Source organism: Gadus morhua, chromosome 11 (genome assembly GCF_902167405.1).
Source record: "Gadus morhua chromosome 11, gadMor3.0, whole genome shotgun sequence".
In the NCBI taxonomy this organism is placed as follows: Eukaryota; Metazoa; Chordata; class Actinopteri; order Gadiformes; family Gadidae; genus Gadus; species Gadus morhua.
Genome location: NC_044058.1, coordinates 4702940 through 4722561, shown reverse-complemented (window position 1 = coordinate 4722561; position 19622 = coordinate 4702940). Strand labels below are relative to the sequence as shown.

General features: G+C 48.2%; 3 protein-coding genes across 4 annotated transcripts; all 3 read right to left on the bottom strand.

Moving 5' to 3' along the window:
* Positions 1 to 86: 86 nt before the first annotated feature.
* Positions 87 to 4863, bottom strand: gem (GTP binding protein overexpressed in skeletal muscle). Its single transcript, XM_030371370.1, has 4 exons — positions 2516 to 4863; positions 2282 to 2358; positions 1738 to 1945; positions 87 to 1346 (listed from the first exon to the last, which is right to left on the bottom strand). Exons 1-4 carry the CDS (start codon positions 2856 to 2858, stop codon positions 1066 to 1068), a joined length of 909 nt encoding a protein of 302 aa, XP_030227230.1. The 5' UTR covers positions 2859 to 4863; the 3' UTR covers positions 87 to 1065.
* A 2065-nt stretch (positions 4864 to 6928) lies between these two features.
* Positions 6929 to 19592, bottom strand: rad54b (RAD54 homolog B). Of its 2 annotated transcripts, none has more exons than XM_030370180.1 (16): positions 19393 to 19592; positions 18674 to 18840; positions 18354 to 18543; positions 13656 to 13895; positions 13128 to 13424; positions 11766 to 11928; positions 11372 to 11597; positions 10591 to 10677; positions 10374 to 10494; positions 9915 to 10054; positions 9353 to 9643; positions 8818 to 8981; positions 8416 to 8677; positions 8060 to 8126; positions 7459 to 7656; positions 6929 to 7340 (listed from the first exon to the last, which is right to left on the bottom strand). In XM_030370180.1, exons 2-16 carry the CDS (start codon positions 18824 to 18826, stop codon positions 7111 to 7113), a joined length of 2829 nt encoding a protein of 942 aa, XP_030226040.1. In that variant the 5' UTR covers positions 18827 to 18840; positions 19393 to 19592; the 3' UTR covers positions 6929 to 7110. The 2 variants fall into 2 exon arrangements, with proteins under 2 accessions (XP_030226040.1, XP_030226041.1); XM_030370181.1 differs by having other exon boundaries at positions 18354 to 18540.
* LOC115553706 (fibrinogen silencer-binding protein) lies at positions 14181 to 18347 on the bottom strand. Its single transcript, XM_030370185.1, has 2 exons — positions 16080 to 18347; positions 14181 to 15708 (listed from the first exon to the last, which is right to left on the bottom strand). The coding sequence occupies exons 1-2, from the start codon at positions 16484 to 16486 to the stop codon at positions 15132 to 15134; spliced, it is 984 nt and encodes a 327-aa protein (XP_030226045.1). The 5' UTR covers positions 16487 to 18347; the 3' UTR covers positions 14181 to 15131.
* Positions 19593 to 19622: the final 30 nt, after the last annotated feature.

Genomic DNA, 19622 nt, shown 5'->3' with positions numbered 1-19622 from the left:
GCGGAAATAGGGGGAGGGGGGGGGGGGGGCACTGTTGAGTCAGTCACTGCTCTCTGCCTCTGACATCGGAGAAGGTGGACAAAGGATTGATTAAGAGTATCTTTATTCCTCAATGACAGTATTTTGGTCAGAAAGAACGTGTAAACAAAAATGACCCGTTTCAATCAATGTTGATAAGTTACAGTGTTGTCCGAGTACCAAAGTAAACCAACAACATGCATGGGAAATGTTGGCAATATTACTGTATGTGTACAACAATTATTGTACAAAAACATTAAAAATATGCTAAACTTTCACGTTTTGAAGCCTGGCACAAAATATACAAACATGGCAAGTAGTAAAAATGTGCAATAAGGACAGAAATAATAAATGACTCAAAGTGACGGTGGAAACTTCAAGAGAACCAGCAGAGTCGGCCACACAGACACAAGTCAATGCAAACAGAGGACATTTTCCATTGGCTGCCTTTTCAGTCCATCACAGAGAGGACGTTGTCCATTGGCTGCCACTCCTATCCATCACAGAGAGGACGTTGTTCATTGGCTGCAACTCCTGTCCATCACAGAGAGGCCGTTGTCCATTGGCTGCCAATCCTGTCCATCACAGCGAGGACATTGTCCATTAACTGCCACTCCTGTGCATCACAGAGAGGACGTCGTCCATTGGCTGCCCCTCCTATCCATCACAGACAGGACGTTGTCCATTGGCTGCCCCTCCTGTCCATCACAGACAGGACGTTGTCCATTGGCTGCCCCTCCTGTCCATCACAGAGAGGACGTTGTTTATTGGCATCTCCCCCAGTCCATCACAGAGTCTGGCCAATCTGTTCTTCAACTTCTACAAACCTCTCTGATTCAGACTGTGCTACGGGACGGGACCCTGCTCCGCGTTGGTATATGGACTATAATGAGCGTTTCAAGGCGGGTTCTAGCCAAGAGAAAGGAAATACCATACCAGGATAGGTCCAGCATCTACACCCCTCCTGAAGACCCTCCTCTTCCTCTCTTTGATTTCCCGGCCCGGGGGCCGCAGACCTCAGCGTGAACACGTAGACCTCCGCCATCCTCAGAACACAGAGAGGTCGTGGCAGGACTTGGACTTCAGTCGGAACGCCACATTGGCGTTGTTCTTGGCCACCATCTTGTCCAGGAAGCGCTTGGCCTTGACGGGCAGGCTCTCTCGCCGCTGGTAGCTGGAGTTGCGGCGGCGCTCGTTGGCTTCTTTGCTGTCCCGCCGCAGACGCAGCTGGCGCACAATCCCGCGGAAGGCCTCCCACACGTTGTGCTGCATAGCGGCCGACGTCTCAATGAACTTGCAGTCGAACACGGCGGCGCAGGCCAGGCCCTCTGGGGGAGGAGCAGCGAGTTAGATCTACAACCATGAGCAGCTATCGTCATGAGAGCAGGGAGCGACTCCTGCTCAGTGTGCCTCCAGATAGACAGGACATTGGGGTCTGAACCCAGAAGCTTCTGGCTATGAGTCCTTACACAACAAACCACTACTAGGCTATCCTCACCATCATCCTCTTAGCTCAGCCCTTTGCAAGGCAAAACGTAGGCATAAGGAGAGGGAAGAGAGGGAGGAGAGAGTGGAGAGATGAGAGAGGGGAGAGGGGAGATAAAGATGGAGAAGAGGGGAAGAAGGAGAGGGAGGTGAGAGGGGAGAGAAGAGATAGAGATAGAGGAGGGAGAGGAGAGTGAGGGGAGGTAGGAGAGACAGAGGCGAGTCCCAACTCACCGCTGACGGACACTTCGCGGCAGCGCACCAGGTCACACTTGTTCCCCACCAGGATGATGGGCGTGTGGCGGGCGGGCCAGTGGCAGCGCAGGGTGATGCGCAGCTCGGAGGCCCGCAGGAAGGAGGCGCGGTCCGTGATGGAGTACAGCAACAGGTAGGCATCGCCCGTCTGCATGCACTGGTCCTCGGCCATGCACCTTCCGTCCTCCTGCACACACACACACACACACACACACACACACACACACACACACACACACACACACACACACACACACACACACACACACACACACACACACACACACACACACACACACACACACACACACACACACAATGAGGTCAGAGGACTATTACTCATCTATACACAGAATGCTTCTCAAAAAGTGTAGGTCCACTTTACCTCGTTATACAATACAATGTCATCATTTATTTCAGGATGAGACATTTTCGCCAAAACATTTTTTTGCTTTGACGTTCATTTAATTTCCGGTAACCAGAATAATTTTCAAGGGCAGTCTATTTGTCAATTCGGCCTCACCTCTGTAGTCCAGGTGTCCAATAGAGTTATGGTCGCTTCCTCTCCGTCCACTTCGATAGTTCGTTCACACACTTCATCTGAAAGCCAACGAGATAATAATAAACCATCTGTAAAATCATAGAGAACCCTTAACCCAGTGCAAACAATATACAGGCCTACTATTGGCTAAATATTGTTATTGTACTGAATGGAATAAAAACACTAGGCCTATTGTGAATCCATACAGGCTCTCACCTCCATACATCTGGCAGTCATCACTCTCCATGCTGTCCGCCGCACCGGCGAAGATGCTGGCGAAAGCCGTCTTACCGACGTCGCTGCCCCCCAACAGGAGCACACGGAGAGGCTTCCCGGGTCCTAGCGTCTCGCCGGTTGAATCAGTGGAGATGACCGAGTCAGAGGAAGACCAGCTTTCCTGACTCCCGTGGGACTCCCCGGTGTAGCTGATGCAGGACTTGGAGCGGCCGACGCGGCCGACCAAGCGGTCCGGGACGATGAGGTTCCCCGGGTCGCAGATGCTCCACCGGTGGAGCTCGTGCTGCAGCCGGAGGCTGTGTCGACGCATACTCGAGAACATGTTGGATCGATTTCTTTCAATTTCTGTCCTCAACACCCTAAAAGAAATACAATGCCCGGTGCCGATTTGGCTTCGATTAGATCAACCTTTGCGCAAAAAAGTATTGTTCTTCCTGATGAAATAGAACGATATTATTATGAAAAAAAATGTATTGATACGGTTAGGTTAGGTTTCTACCAATACCAAATCATTAAAGCTGGTTTTAAGACAGGACAAATCTGCACAAGCTAAGTGTGCTCGGTAATGAAGTTGACAAACTACGCCGTGGATGTCCTGTCACCTGTCCAGTCCGTTTAGGCTCTAATGTGTCCATCCTGGTGGGATTTATAAATATCGGCTGGGGGGGAGGAAGAGCGAAAGAGAGCGAGAGTTAGGAGAGGGACAGGGGGATTTCCTTGACGTCATCCATCTGCTGTCATGCGTTGTAGAGGCGATCCTCGCTTGGCTTCAGCGCGTGCATCACGCAGCGAGCAAAGCTGAGTGCAGCCTGTTCTCAGCTCGGCCTGGTACTTCATCACCAAGCTGGGATCCTTATAGCTCTTTCATTATAGACCCCCCCATCCACCATTCACGTGCATAGCACATGCAAACGTTGTACAATATTTTAATACAGTAACAAGACATCATGAATGATTAATTTAAAGAAAGTGCTGCTGCCTCGACTGGCATACGAAGCAACTACCACAGCGTAATTTAAACCCTGATCCCATGTTGGTTAATGTTGATCTCCATCTGAGATGTTAGTGTGCTGCTGGGAATGAAGCCCAGGAAGTGGTGGTTACTGGGATGAAGCATCTGCCCTCTAGCTAATGATTGAATGTTTTTTTCTCTACTCCAGACCCGATGTTCCCACTGAACAGATGACCTGCTATGTAGGAGTCCCAACACACGTTTAACTTGTGGGGATCCGTGGAAGTTCAATATGGCTTATATGAATAGATACATGGTGCAGTCATAATAACCAATCATAATTTAGCAGGTAATGTTTAGGAATGTCATTAATGTTGCTTCTTTCCTATCAAGTATCAACACATTCATGCATTGACAACAGCTTCTACAATGACCATCTTCAGATCGCGCCAATGCATTGCACTCAATCTCTCAATGATATTCTCTTTCTCCATGCACCTATGGATTTTTGCAGGAGAAAGAGATGACCAACAGACAACGACAGCAGACAGACGGACAAGAAGAGACACAGACAGGCAACAAAGAGACATACACCGATGGAAGAGCCAGACTGATACTTACTTGCAGAGAGCTTTTAAAGTGGATGTCAATACTACTGCATATGCGGATGGTTTGTAGGTCTGACCCTGGGAGTGTGATCTGAACCGATGATTGGACAACAGTTAATCCCCCGCTGCTGGAGTGAGACCCAAACTAACGGGGCCACAGAGGGATAGTCTGACAGAGCCGTGGTGACAGCCAACAACGGCTGCCCAAAACAATAGGAACACACTGCGTCCGACTGAGCCCGCTGAAGTCTGATATGACAGAAATCCATATTCAGAAATTAAAAACACTACAGCCACAAACTATTCCGTACCTCAGTTACCATGTAGGTGTTGAGGGGGTCGTTGTCTGCTGCACCGAATCTAAAAGCACCTTAAGATGTTTTAGGTTGGGGTGCAGCTAGGCGGGTCACCCTAGTGCGTTCCCCATGCTGCCAACACGCGTTGTAGCGAGCCAGGTTAGACTCCCCCTGTGCTTCGCTGTATGCCATCCCCCCTCTCATTCAACCAACTGCCCGACCGTCAAGGCATGAAAAGCCCAACATATGTGTAGATAGGAACAAAAATTACACTAGATGTTCAAATCAATGAGGTCCCAACTACTGCATGTTTCAAATTGATCCAGTCACAAAATAGGTTGATTAGTAGAGGCTGTTTTGGCGCTGCGGTTGATTTTTATTCATGCTCTTAATAACTTGGTGAAAGTGACACCACATTCTATGCCACCGTCTCCTTCGTTATCAATGGTTGGTTGGAGATGAGACCACAGTAGAGGTATTGAAAAACATTCAATCCAAATTTGAGAATATCGTATGGATTTTAAGACCGTTCGGTCCATTTAGATAAAGATAGTTGTGAAAACTTGTTTTAATTGTTTAAAATCAAAGAGGTCACAAGACGTCAGGCTGGAGTGATTAGAACCCCATCACAGATGTTTCCCTACATTAGGGCTGTGACATCTGCGTAAAACAGTTCTACTGCTAAATTCCATTAGTGGTTAAGCAACCTCATCCCTGACCCAGAACAGGAAAGGATCACACAAACTAATGTAAACTGTCATCTTCTCTTCTTTTTATAACCATGGAAATGTTTCCAGGAAACCCGAACATTAGTCAAGCTAATTCTGTGAAGATCTGGAAAAACAAGGCACTCGAAGAATATTTGTTGTTCTGGTTTTCTCAGAGGGTGGCAACAGTGCAGCAGTTAGAAACAGTATGGTTTCACATAGGAACACACAGATCACTGCAAGTGGCAAGTCTGCCTCTCCAGGTGGTTACCAATAAAACACGTAGAAACAATAGATAATGTGTTGCTACTGGATCCATCGACCCCCTGGTCAAACCCGGATGAGCAGATTAGACTCCCCAAACTCCAGTGCGACTAATCTGGGCTGTGGCCCCTAGAGACCACCCAGAGAGGACAGTCAGTCCTGGGGCTGCTTTGCATTGCCAACATAATCTATCAATCCACAATGAGCGTTGAAAGAGCCACAGGCATTATATGAACACATGCAGTAATGTGCATCACATGGAATGCTATGTAATGCACAAACTAAACAACGTGAGGCTTAAAGGGACTGTTCCATCATTCACTCCATCTTTATTCCAGCGGGACAAGGGCCTCAGAAATTAAACCCCCAATCTGTGATTCCGCCTTTTCCATTAGAGCCACAGACAGCGCCATCGGTCCATAGATAGAAACTCATTAATCCCCTCAGTCCGTGAACTATACTAATTCCTTGATCTGTAAACCCCAACGCTGAGCTTTTAAAGAGGGATGTTTTAGCCACAAACTGATTCTGCTATGGGCTGTACAGCAGAGGCAGCGCAGTCTATGAGACACAACTATGGGTTAAATCAATATCCCGCTTGCCCCCGTGACGATCCGTCCGACACGTGCAGAAACACATTGAAAAGGCATGCATAGGGCAGGGGGAAATGACCGGCGGTTGCCTGGTTACACAGGCAGCTTTACTAGTTGCACTCTTGGAAAAACTGGGTCACTGTAGATACCCATTTTAGCTTGTGATGCTGGGTTAATGACAATTTAACAAAGCGTCTCCCTCCTACCCTTCCCTAGTGCCTTATCGGACAGTAAGGACTGGCGTTGAGCTCTCCAGCCAAAGCCACAATGGTTGAACATGAATGACCGAATGCATAACAGCCATCCCCTCTGTGAATACAATTCCACAGACGGAAACCCTGTTGTAGTTCAGAGACATGCTGTCCCAAGGGGAACCAGCAGGTGTTTAAGTAACCATGGTGCCACACACACACACCCCAAACAAAGGGTAACCCCTTACACAAAGTGTTTTTCACACATAAAGAGGCATCTACTGAAGCCAATACACTCCAGCACTGACGAGCACATGTAAGGTGCACCAGCACACACTCTCAGACAGGTAGTGCCACACACGTGTAAGCTTTGTGCTGTGGTGCAGAAAGCTAATCATCCTTTACCCTTATGAAAAAGAATAAAGCTTTCACAAAGAAATGCTGATGATATGACCCCTGCGACTGTAAACAGACTCATTGCATGGTTCTCACGTCAACATCCTGCCCAGACGCTTCCGTTCGGTCCCTTCTTGGAGTAAAACACAGCTGTTGGTGACAAGGTAAATATTACACAAGACGAAGACAAACACTCCAACACTTGTTCTTATCTTCAGGGAATTACATTGTACAAAAATGCTTGGGTTGAAATGTAAACATTGACTTCATTGCAAACATGATCTCTATCTCTCTCTCTCTCTCTCTCTGTCTTTCTTACAAGTAAGTAAACAGACAAAGAATCTCTCTGTTCAAAGTTTGAATAATAAAACAAAAATAGTCCCAGTTGCGAAATGTACAAAGAGGAAATGTTTTATTAGAGTTATAACAGTGTAATAATTTAAGTCAGGCGCAATACGTTTTCCACTGTGTAAATATCAAACTGTTTTTTCTTTAAAATCATCTGTGGTTTTCACGTAAACCTCACCAACGTTTAAATGTGTCTGTGGTTACATGTGTAGCCGTCCTTCACTGAGCTGCGTGGGACATGGTGGATTGGAAGGCGAAGGTGATGTGGTTCCGCGCGTGGTCCAGGTAGGGATCTGAGAAGGTGGTGGTCTCCCCGGAGAAATGCCTCCACTGCATCAGCTCCGACATGCTGAGATGCTTCTGTGACACGCCTCCTTCTCCTACTCTGTCTCCAAGACGACCCAGCTGGCAGGGCCTATCAGACCGCTGCTCCACTTCTTCTTCCATGGCTATCCAAAATAAAACCATAATATTTCAGCCTGTGTGTGTGTGTGTGTGTGTGTGTGTGTGTGTGTGTGTGTGTGTGTGTGTGTGTGTGTGTGTGTGTGTGTGTGTGTGTGTGTGTACCCTGAATTGTTCCGTCCATGCTACAGTTACAGTTGAGGAGGTCGTGCGTCAGAGAGGGGGTGTCTGTGAGGCTGAAAAGATCTCTCAGCTCACTGGTTGAGAAGCTGGTATGCTCTGCCCCTTTGCCCAGGTCCACCACGGTGCCAGAGAGCCCCTGTTTGGACACCTGTCTCTGGAAGATACGCTCCTCAATCGTACCTGCGTGAGGCAGTGTTTAATGGCACATTCAATACAGTGAATGTACACAGTGTGTTGTACGCGGTCATGAGGGATTCAGGGGATCAATCTAGATTCTAAATGGTCAAAAGATTAAAACCAGATGTCATTATAGTAGATAAGATCAGGACGGACGATTCAGTTCAGGTCTACATAATCTACGTCACCAACGACGGTAATAATGATGTATCAATTAGATCAATAGATCAATTCTTACAGTTAATCTGCAGTTGGATGTTGCGTAACACCACCAGAAACAGTGATTGCTGATTGAGCTGCGGAGATGATCAATGCGTTATCCCCTCTCTTGCTCATCATGCACAGTGGAGCGTTGTTGCCCCATATTTTTTTTGTCGTGTGTGCCCGAGTGAACCGGTGCTCTCACCAGCAGTGAGGAGTCGGTAGATGTGTACGGTCTTCTTCTGTCCGTCCCTCCAGACTCGAGCCATGGCCTGAACACACCGGGTAATATCGTCAGCAATGTCTGAGTGTGCACACACTGCCACCTGATGGATTACTTTGATCGCTATGTGGGGTCCCACGGAAAAGCACTTCTAGTCCAACATTAATGTAAGGAATGTCATTCATGTTACGTCTACATTATTTTGTTGTTTACTTTTGTTCGGTGAATTAATGAAAGCATAAGAATTAGAACCACAGAGCTAAAGACCCGCTGCCCTTTCCTTTAGCTAGAGCTCGGTACTACATTCCTAGGCTTCGGTCTTCATGCCTGCACCTCACCTGGATGTCATTCGCAGGGTTCCAGTCAATATCATACAGAACCAGGTGGGACGCGCCCACTAGATTAAGCCCCACCCCTCCGGCCTTAGAACTCAGCAGAAACAGGAAGTGGTTGGAGTAGGGGCTGTTGAAGTTGTCCACCAGCCGCTGCCGCTGGTTGGTGGGTGTTTGTCCGTCTAATCTGCAGAAGGTGTAGCCCATGTGGACACACAGGTCCTGGAGAAGGTCCAACGTCTGAGTGTAGTTTGACACCACCACGACCCTGCACGGACACACACCTTTAATGGCACACTGTTCTTTTAATTATACAGTGGAAGCAGATGATAGGACACATGCTCAGATGATCACACACACACACACACACAAACACACACACACACACACGCACGGACACCCCCACACCTGTCTGACGGGCTGATGTGTCTGATGGCAGTCAGCAGGTCTGCCAGGACCAGGAGCTTCCCAGAGTCGGCGGTACTGAGACCTCCTGAGGAGTAGTCCTCTGGGAACAGAGCAGCCAGGCCCTCGTACAAAGTGTTCTCCACGGAACCACTGTCTGCCTTCGCCTAGATAAACACATACACATAATTGTACCGTCAACCTCTGCTCAACACTGTAGTCAATAGAACAGGGGAATATTATCTGCCATTTACAGTTTAGTCGTTTGGCCAGCTCTTTCATCCTAACTGACTCCCAGTGAATTCAGATGCATGTTTTTAAGGAGCAGTTTTGGTAGACATATTTTTCAAGAAGATAATATAGTGGTAAGGGACTGAAACACACTTAATCTAGAACCTTTAAAAAAACGGCAGTACAGTGCTCCTCATCCATACGAGGACCCCAAAGCAGTTTTCTGTCTGGTGCCAAACACAGTCATGTAACCTCCCTGCAGTCATTGCCTGATGGGTGGGTTCGGTGATTGGCTCCCTGCTCTGACCTTGACGGTGGCGTGCAGCAGGCCAGGGTGGTTACAGAGCTTCTTCAGGGCGGTGATGCAGGCCAGGTGTGTGTGGGTCTGACCGGAGCCCTGCAGGCAGGCCCTGAACACGCGGTGACCGAGCAGCTGCTGGTACAGCTCCGTCTGCAGGGCGGTGGCGCCGCAGAACAGTGTCCAGTCGTGGCGCGGCGGCAGGTAGCAGTTGATGATCTCCTGGGTGCGCCGCAGGACGAACATGCTGGTGAGGCGGGACAGCTCCGTGGCTCGCTCTTCCCCTAGAACCCTCTCCTCCTTTGCGGAGAGAGGGTGGTAGTTAACCAGGTTAAGCAGTGTCCATATCCAACATGAACTGATAACATGTGCAGAGGGGATAAGAGATAAGAGCCACATCCCTTTAGTCCTATAGCCACCGGCCTCACGTTATGTAACACCTTTGTATCGCCCATCCATCTGTCACCAATGTTGTGATTAGTAGTGTGTTGTAGTGTTGTCTGTGGTTGGTAGAGGAGTGCTGCATCTCAATGAGCGTAAGCGGGGAACATAAAGGTATGACGTTCAGTACCTCTGTGCAGGAGGGCTGTCGCGAGCGCAGGATGGGCTCCTCGAACACCTTCCTGTAAGCGGCGCAGGAGCCCAGGATCCCTGGGTTGACCAACTCTATGATGGCGTAGAACTCCTGCAGGTCATTCTGGACGGGAGTACCTGGACAACAACAAAATAGACTGCATGAGTAAGGTGTTTGTGTGGTCTATGAACAGCGATAAGAACTACAAAGACTACAGAACGTACTCTCTGATGCTTACTGATTGGGTCAGGGTTGGTTCAATGTGCCATGGTTTTTCTTGGTATAAGCTTGTAAAAATGTGAATCATAAGTCGTGTTTTAAACAGAAGGAGAAAGTGTCATGTGGGAAGCTAGCATGTTGGTGGTCTGCTTGTTTTCTGCCATTGGTTTGCCAGCACTGGTACGGGACTGGGAGTGAGTCTGGGTGAGTGAGGGAGGTCCAGAAGGAAGTACCCACCTGTCAGGATGACCCTGCGTCTGCAGCTGAGCCCGCTGATGGCCGAGGACGTCTTGATGCTGCTGTTCTTCAGCCGGTGGCCCTCGTCACACACGATGAGGCCGAACTCCAGCTTCTGGACCTGGAACCAGTTCCATCAGGAGTCACATGTGTAAGCCATGTCAACCCCAGACCCAATACTGCTGGACATGTACTAAAGATAACTGAGGTTTCCTACCTGCTCTAGAGAGCGCAGCAGCATCTCATAGCTGATCACCAGGACACTGTGGAGAGGACAGGCCACAAACTGCTCTATCCTGTGGTCCTAAACACACACACACACACACACACACACACACACACACACACACACACACACACACACACACACACACACACACACACACACACACACACACACACACACACACACACTTTAGAAAATTCTCATTAATTTTGTCATACAAGGGGCCGGAGACAGCATGGGATCTTACTGATCCAATATTGTGAATGATCTTCAATCAACCCTTTAGAGAAATGTCCTACAGCCCATCCCTCCCTGGTGGGACATGAACCAACTCTACTCCCCTGGTGACCTCTCTACTCCCCTGGTGGGACATGAACCCTCTGTACTCCCCTGGTGGGACATGAACCCTCTGTACTCCCCTGGTGGGACATGAACCCTCTGTACTCCCCTAGTGGGACATGAAACCTCTCTACTCCCCTGGTGGGACATGAACCCTATCTGTTCCCCTGGTGGGACATGAACCCTATCTGTTCCCCTGGTGGGACATGAACCCTATCTGTTCCCCTGGTGGGACATGAACCCTATCTGTTCCCCTGGTGGGACATGAACCCTATCTGTTCCCCTGGTGGGACATGAACCCTCTGTGTTCCCCTGGTGGGACATGAACCCTATCTGTTCCCCTGGTGGAACATGAACCCTATCTGTTCCCCTGGTGGGACAAGAACCCTCTGTGTTCCCCTGGTGGGACATGAACCCTATCTGCTCCCTTCACCTGGTCCACGGCGTAGACGCTGATCCTCTCTCGGCCCAGCCACTTGTTGAACTCGGCCCCCCAGTTCTGCACCAGGCTGCCGGGGGCCACCACCAGAACACGCTTGGCCATGGGCTTCCCCCCGTACGGCCCCTGTCTGAGCAGCGTCCAGGCCAGCGCCACGCTCTGCAGGGTCTTCCCCAGGCCCATCTCATCTGCCAGGATGGCCCCGTGGCTGGACGGCGCCCTGGGGCAGAGCAGGGGGAAGCAGAGGGAGGCAGATGGACAGACTGCCTCACTGAGGAGAGTGGCCTCATCTGGATCAACCTGACTCTACAACTTCAGGGCCTTCTTTCAGCTAATGTTCAGAATACTGGTTCTTCATAACTGCTGCATCTTAATCAGGATCCATTACCTCATGCCCATCACACACTCGTAGAGGAAGAGCAGGCCTTCCCTTTGGTGCGGTCGAAGGTTATTGACCAGGTGAGGGTCCACCACCACGTCCACCACAGGTAGCCCTGCCTTGTTAGAGGCCCACTGGTGATTGGTGGAGGGACGCGGCATAACCAAGGCACCTACAGAGAGACAAAGCACAAAGGGATTTGTGGGTTACAAAAACACATTCATACAAGCACCAGCAGCGGACATCCAACACTGCACACCAAGCCTCTTACGCATCCTTGATGCTGGTTGCATCGACGGAGTTCAAATAAAGTCTCCAAAACAACACAGCATAAGGCTTGCAACTAGGGATGTCCGATATTGGCTTTTTTGCCGATATCCGATATGCAATATTGTCCAACTCTAAATTTTCGATTCCGATATCAGCCGATACCGATGTCGATATTTGGGTTATTTATTTTTCCTCAAACCTAATTTAGGTAACATTACATATGTCCTGTTGTGGAATTAACACAACATGCTTAATGTTATTGTGATGCCCCACTGGATGCATTCTTGAATGTAACAAGGCTTTCCAAATGTTAACATTGTCTGTGCAAAATAAGAAATATACTTCAACTTAATTTAAGGGAAAAGTGCCATGTTTATTTTTTTAATGGTCTCAGACAACAGTTTGGATTACACTCTCCCTGAGATAATCTTGACAATGCCCACAACAAATAGGGCAAACTTGACTTCACAAATGATAAAACATTGTACCTGAACAACTATGTGCAACATAGCAGTATGTTTCTTTAACTAAAACTCAATAACCTTAATTGAATAAATGCACAAATATGAGTCAATTACAATGTGCACTGTACTGCACAATTTTGAAAACATTTATTTGAGCTCTAAAAATCGGTTTTAAGGCAAAAAAAATCCGATACCGATATTTACCGATATTACATTTTTATGCTAATATCGGGCCGATAATATCGGTGGGCCGATAATATCGGACATCTCTACTTGCAACCTTTCGTCCCAGAAGGGTTTGTGTTGCATCTAGAACCCGACAAGCATTGGGAAAGCAATCAAATTGTGCCAAACGCATCTAAAACACAAGCAGTGAACTTGACCTAGGCAGAAAGCTCTAGCTGTGCGGTACAAACGAGTATTGGGCTGCATTGAAAAATATGCATCGTCCACTTTCTATGCAATATATGAGGCGTTATATAGTTAGGGAAGAAAGTTCCTTGCTCAAGAACCGAAATCCCCTTTTCCAAAAGGGCTTCAATCCAGCAACCATGTTATTGCAGGCCTGACGTTCCCGCGAGCCCTCATGGTCAGGGTGGCGGTGGCGTGAGGCCTGCGGTGCTGTGCTGGTCTCTACCTGCAGCGAGGGGGTCATGGCGGGGCCTGCCCGGCTGCTCCTCCTGCACTCTGGTGCCGGTGTTCTCCGCTCTGCCCAGCATGGGGCTGCAGAACGGTTTAGAGGCAGAGTTGCGAGGGGGAGGCGGGCCGGACTTGCGACCCTCCTCTTCCTTTACCACGTGGGCTTCTTGGAAGCAGCGGCCCTTGGCAAAGTCTTCAGCAGATATCACCCCCATCACCTCCACCTCCTTCCCCCCGACCATCAGAGTCTCCCCCTCACAAAGAGCGGCAAGCTCAGACACCTTGTAGCCACTTCCTGTACGAACACAAAACAAAACTAAGGACTTCTGACCGGATCAGCACATTCATCACATCAGAAGACATATAAGGACATAGCATTACAATTTACCAGATGGTTAACGAGGTATAAGTATAACCAAGGAAAACACTTTTTTCATTGCGTCTTTCCGACTGATTGCAATGTTAAAAAGTTTTTATTTTCAACAATTCCAGTTGCATGAAGGCAATAACAGTGAAAGAGTGTCACCTTTTCCGATGTCTTTGCCCTCCATGTCTTTGAGTGTGGCGGTGCGTCCTCTGGTCACAAGCACAGCATCCCCCTCCCAGCGCTTGTGCTTCTTCTTGCTGGCTTTACACCACATCACATTGAAGTACCTGACCCCGGACGTGCTGGGGGGGCCGGATGGAACCCCCCCTGAAGACCCTGCCTTCCCCAGTGGAGCCTTGGGAGAGGAGCCTTGATGCAGTTGAGGAGGACCGCCTAGCCCTGGGAACAAAGTGAGAAATCTACAGTGGATGAAGACGTTAACCAATAGAGAACTCGACTGTTCAAAAATATATAAACCCACCAGTGGAGGGCGCTACACAACAGTTTAACTGCCAAATGTGCCATCGGGTTTATAGATAATCCACTCCAGGTCAACCACAATACACGAGTAAACACACGGAAACCATTTTATACATCGAAATAAATGAACAGTAAAATATGTGTTGTAACACCAGACTGAAGATAGGAGATATGATGCAGAGCTAATGTGTAAGAACCATAAAAAACCGTTAATTATTTTTTAATAAGTGCATGAACATTGAACTGGGACAGAGGAACACTCTTGTACCATTATTAGCACAACATTTAAACAACATCACACATCAAAGATTCCATTCAATATATAAAGCTTCCAAGTGCTCCCTGTTATTTATTTATTTTAGATCTCCATATGAGGATTTCTGTTGACAAGACATCACAAATGTCTTGTCAAGGCCTTGAAGTGGAAGGGCTCATCCCACCAAAACATAGAGGTATCACAGTGCTAATGTCTTAATGTCCATTCATCTTCAAAATAATTAAGGATTGCATTGAAAGGCTTATTTTTCCAATCTTTGCATGCTTCTCAAACCTTGTATGAACTAGCTTGAGCTCTTCTTTGCAAACTGTTCTCAAATTAATAAAAAAAGGCCAGCCACTAAACTAACCCAACAGGGGCAAATACACATTCTGAAATGTAGAAAATACCTAATCACACGGTTCATTCCCTTACATTTGAGCATAGTAAGGTTTTGCACTGGCAGGTCATTAGTAATATGGTCGTATCTGCCATAAATATATGACAAAAATGTTTTGGATGATTGGATTTACTCTGATGAAAATTGGGCTGTAGGCAATGCATCGTTAGACTACGGCCCTCAAAAGTATTTTGGGCTAAAACGGGTCTCAAGCAAAACTAAGAAAATATTCATCCATTGAGGCTGAGGGATTCTTCAGTCCTCTCCTCAGACTTAGGGTGCCATTATGTGTGCTATAGAGCAGAGGTTCCTCCACACGTTCATCTCTGGACCAAAAGACCATTTCAGTGTGTCCTTGGGTCCCGACCACACACTCTGAGCACTCCCGTGTTTTGGGGGTTGCGACCCACCTCCAACCGGGCCGCGACCCATTGTGGGTCCCGTTCAAGAGTTTAAGGGCATTGCTACCAAAGGCAGGCTGTGTCTCCTCAGGCTTGTGCTATAGAGGCAGAGGCAGCCCGTGTCTCAGTCTGGCCGCCCTCAGCCGCTCCACCTTGATCTTGGCTCTCAGTAGCTCCTCCTCCAGCTCCTGCTTCCTCTTCAGCCCCTCCCTCTTCTCCTCCAGGTACACCGCCACCTTCTGGTGGTTGGCTAGCACCAGCTCGTGCTCCTCCTTGGCGAAGTGGTGGGGCCGGAAGCGCTCGTGCTCCAGGTGGTCGTGGGGGTACAGGACGTTGGGGTACAGGTCGTGGTGGGGGTCCACCAGTGGTGACCCGGAGAGGGGGATGTTGACCGAGGAGGTGGACAGGGCGGGGGACAGGGACGGCTCGTAGTCCTGCACGCTGACCAGAGACTCGTCGTCAACGTTGCCTACCTGCTCCTGTTCCCTGACCCCTTCCGGCCCCGTGACGAGGGGTAGGACGGGGAGCTCGGGAGGTGGCTTCACATCCTCCTCGGGCTCCAGCTGGACCAGCTTGTGGGCAAGCGGGAGGGCTGCTGGGTAATCCTGCAGGCCGGGCAGAGAGGAGCTGCTGGCCGGGTGCTCGATGGGAGAGTTGTGTTTGTTGTATATTAACCTGCAGATGGTGAGCAACACGCGTCAATGGCACAACTAAGTCACGTTTCAATAGCAATACATTCAAGGAAAATTAAGAAGGGCTACAATTAACAGCTTTAGCCAAGTTAAGAGAAGTAAGATTCAAAACAATAATTATCAAATTAATTATTCAAATGTTTTAAACGTAAATATATAAAAAACGTGTCAAGATGTATTTTGTTTCGTGTAGTGTATAATCTCGATATGAAAGACTATTTTAAATAGGCTGTAAAAGTAGCAAAAAGAATATGAAAGAAATTCGCGTTTGGTATTTCGATGCGTGCGGTTTTTTAGGTTTTTTTTGCGCGTCTCAAAAAACAAGCCATAAAGTTGTCACACGGGGACGTGTACCTGCGCAGCGCTTGGTCTTTATCCTGTACGGGCACGTGGTGAAACAACTGAGGAATCATCTCCATCACCCTCCTGGTTGGCTCCGAAATGCTCCCCCTGTATTCGGGCTGGGCGTGTCTCCTCTGCATCAGCTCCTGCTTGGCCGACTCCTTCAGTCTCTTGTATAGAGTCCGGAGGCCCTGAGCGGTGCGCTGGGGTCTATCCCCTCCCAGCGAGTTGTACTGGTCGGCCACGGTGTCCCAACACTTGTTCTTGTCTACGATGACGGCATGCTTGTTGGTGTGCTCCTCCAGAATGCGCACATGAGGGCGCACCAGCTTCAACAGGTCGAGCTTCTCGGAAAGGGTGAAGTTGGAGGAGCGCGACTTGCCCACCATGCTAGACAGAAACAAGGAGCTCGATGCCATCTTCACAGCATGGCAGGGCCGACGCGGGGCAAAATAGTGCCTCTGATCTGACACCTTTCAATTGCCCCACTTGTGAACTTTGACTCTTCGCCGCTCCACCCGAGCTCCCTTTGTCCCTGATCGTAATAATGGCCTCCAGCTGTCCTTGTCTTTGTCCAGGGCGATGAAGCTGATACCGGTTTAATTCTTAAACAGAAAAACGTTCGTTTCGTTTCCTGTTTTTCCCAATCAAAACCAATCCATGCCTTGCATGCATGGGAACCTATACACGCTGCCTTTGGTCCTCTCTGCTGTGTTGCACAACAAAAACAGACTGCACACAATAAGAATCAGGCTTAACTAGGCCAGCCTCGTTTAGGCCCCCGCCTACCGCGGAGGGCTCTACAATGAATTCCTCCCAGCTTAGGCTGACGTAGTTAAGCCGCTTAAACCCGGCCCGACCTACTTACAGCCCGGTCTCTCTAAACCCCGAACCAAGCACAGCATTCACACCACAGTAACGCAGACTCTTTTTAATAACACGGGTCGTTATACACAGAATAAACATGGACATGTACACTTCAGGCACGGCACTCGACTTTAGTTGATTGCTATGGGTCAAAAACCTTTTTCCTATGGTGACAATAGGAGACGAGCGGGGAAATAGCACTGACTTAACTCAAAGGGGGAGGAGACATTTGCCTGAATGCCTGCAAGAAGCAGCGCTTTATATATACACAACAAACCTAGCGGTGTCGCGACTGCAGAAGTAAATTATATAATTGTTCACACCAATCCGGTATCTAATTGTGCCTGCAGAAACAATACAATTGCTTATAGAGGAGATGGGTATCGGCACCATTGGCTGTCGGGAGAGGAGGGAGGGAGACGAGCCGAGTCTGCCCACTGATCCTGAGCACAGTCCTAATCTGCCGACCGCTGCCGCTGCACAACCCCCGCCTCTTAACACAACGCTAGACCGGCTGCTGTCACTCCGCTGCTGGGTTTAACAGAGCGTTGTCTCAACAGATATGGGTGGTTTGGTGACAATTAAGGAATCGGGAAAACTGTAATTTCTAACAATTATGTGCGTTCTTCTTTTGCTGGAAATCAATAAACCGCATGAGAGAACTTAATCGTTGTGAATTCCCCGAACCTGGAGAGACGTTCTTTGTCCACGATGGGAGAAAGACGACTACTGGCAGAATAGCTTTAATTTATGGGACCAAGCGAATCAGAATTTTGTTTATAAGCTGTTCTCAAACCGTAATGAGGGGGGGGGTCTACATTTAGCTCCATAATCACATCTAGAAATACACATCTGTCTTATGTTTTTTACGCATGGTTTTCGCTATTGTTATACCACTGCGTAAAAAGTAAGTAGCTCGATTCTCACCAAGCCTATAATGCAACGACGTTGCATTTGAACTTATAATAAAATATGATTAATGTGAGCAAGGTACACTAAAGACATCGATCCCTTTACTTGAGGGAGGTTGTTTGATTGTAATGCAGACACTAGCATTCAGGACCGCCATACAGAGTAACATTCTGTATCACATGTTTAGCCGTTTCCTCACAAATCTGCAAGCAATAAGGCCTACAAACTGTCTGTCATAAGAGTAATTTAGATGTACCATTAGACTTAACAGTTTCCTACCAGAGCTTCATAATAATAATTAAAAAAATCTCACATTATGAACACATTATTTTGATTGCCATCCCTTGCACTGGGACTATGTCATTGGGCCGTGTTTATAACATCAAAATCCCTTGGTTTGGTAAAAACAACTAATTACCCCCAAAGAAAATAAGTGAATTCATATATGTAAAACAATGTGACAGAGAGCAAACAAGGGTTTTCTATGTCATGATCCTGAGTTCTTACCGGCTCCGGACTCTACAGGTGTAACCTGAGGATGTCCGTCTGCTTCCATGTCATTCTCTTTACACTCTGCTGCGTGGAGGACCATCGCCAGAGCCCTGGACATGCCCGGAGAAGCATCCTCCGTAGGACCAGGCCAGGGCAGCTTCATTGGGGCATCAAGTGCAGGCCCGGCCAGTCCCCTCTGGGCCTGCTGGCACATTAGAGCTAATGACTACCTGGACAATCATCACATAGCCATATCATTTCTTGGAGCCTATTTCATTGTGTTTATTAACTAGCAATTAAACTACAGGGACAGTGCATAGGGTAGTCTAATTCACCTCTGTCAATATGGCATTGGTGTTTGGAGCCCGTTGGTCAGCCTGCCCCTGAGGCTGTGCTGATGACCTGGGGAGAGACCCTCCCGGGGGCTGGAACCTGGGCCGTTTGGCGGCGTTGGCGGTGAGCCGGCTGGGGGCTCCGCTGCGGCGCATTGTCGCAGAACAACCTGATCATACATGTAGGAAGGGAGGTTGGAGGTTTACTATCAAACTGTTACATTGGATTTTGTACAATGCCACTGTCATGACAAGGCCAGGGTCATCCACGTAGTTAAAAACAAAGAAGTATATTGATAAATCTGTCTTTCTAAATGTGACCAAAGATATGGCAGCACAGCTGTAGAAATACCATTGCTGCAGAATGACCACATTTTGGTGAATGTGTAGACGACTGTTAATGGTGAGCATTGGATGTCATCTGTCTGGGACTTTAACTTTACATTATCTGTCTTGGACTTTAACTTTACAGTTTACATCTATCTGGGACTTTAACCTTACATTATCTGTCTGGGACTTTAACCTTACATTATCTGTCTGGGACTTTAACTTCACATTATCTGTCTGGGACTTTAAATTTACATCATGATGTCACTAGCAGGCTAACACTAGCAACACACAGTAGGACCTAGTATTAGTAGAGTGGTGTCATGTGTGAGTGTGTTATGTCCGTCATATTAATAAACTGATAGACAGCAGATGACAACGGTAGGTATACTCACCACCCTTAAATTCACACTCTTCGCTTGTACTTCATTCATGAAATGTTGGAGCTTTCTAACATTAAAGGTTGTGTATGCAGGAAGCATTGGGAAGGAAGTCCTCGTAGTCTCCCGCCGCACGCTCTGGAGCACCATTGGTCGACAAGGAGAGGGGGGTTGAGGGGTCGTGTAGTGACGTCACCACATAACTCCAGCGCCATTGGTCGATGAGGAGATGGGAGGAGACGTGT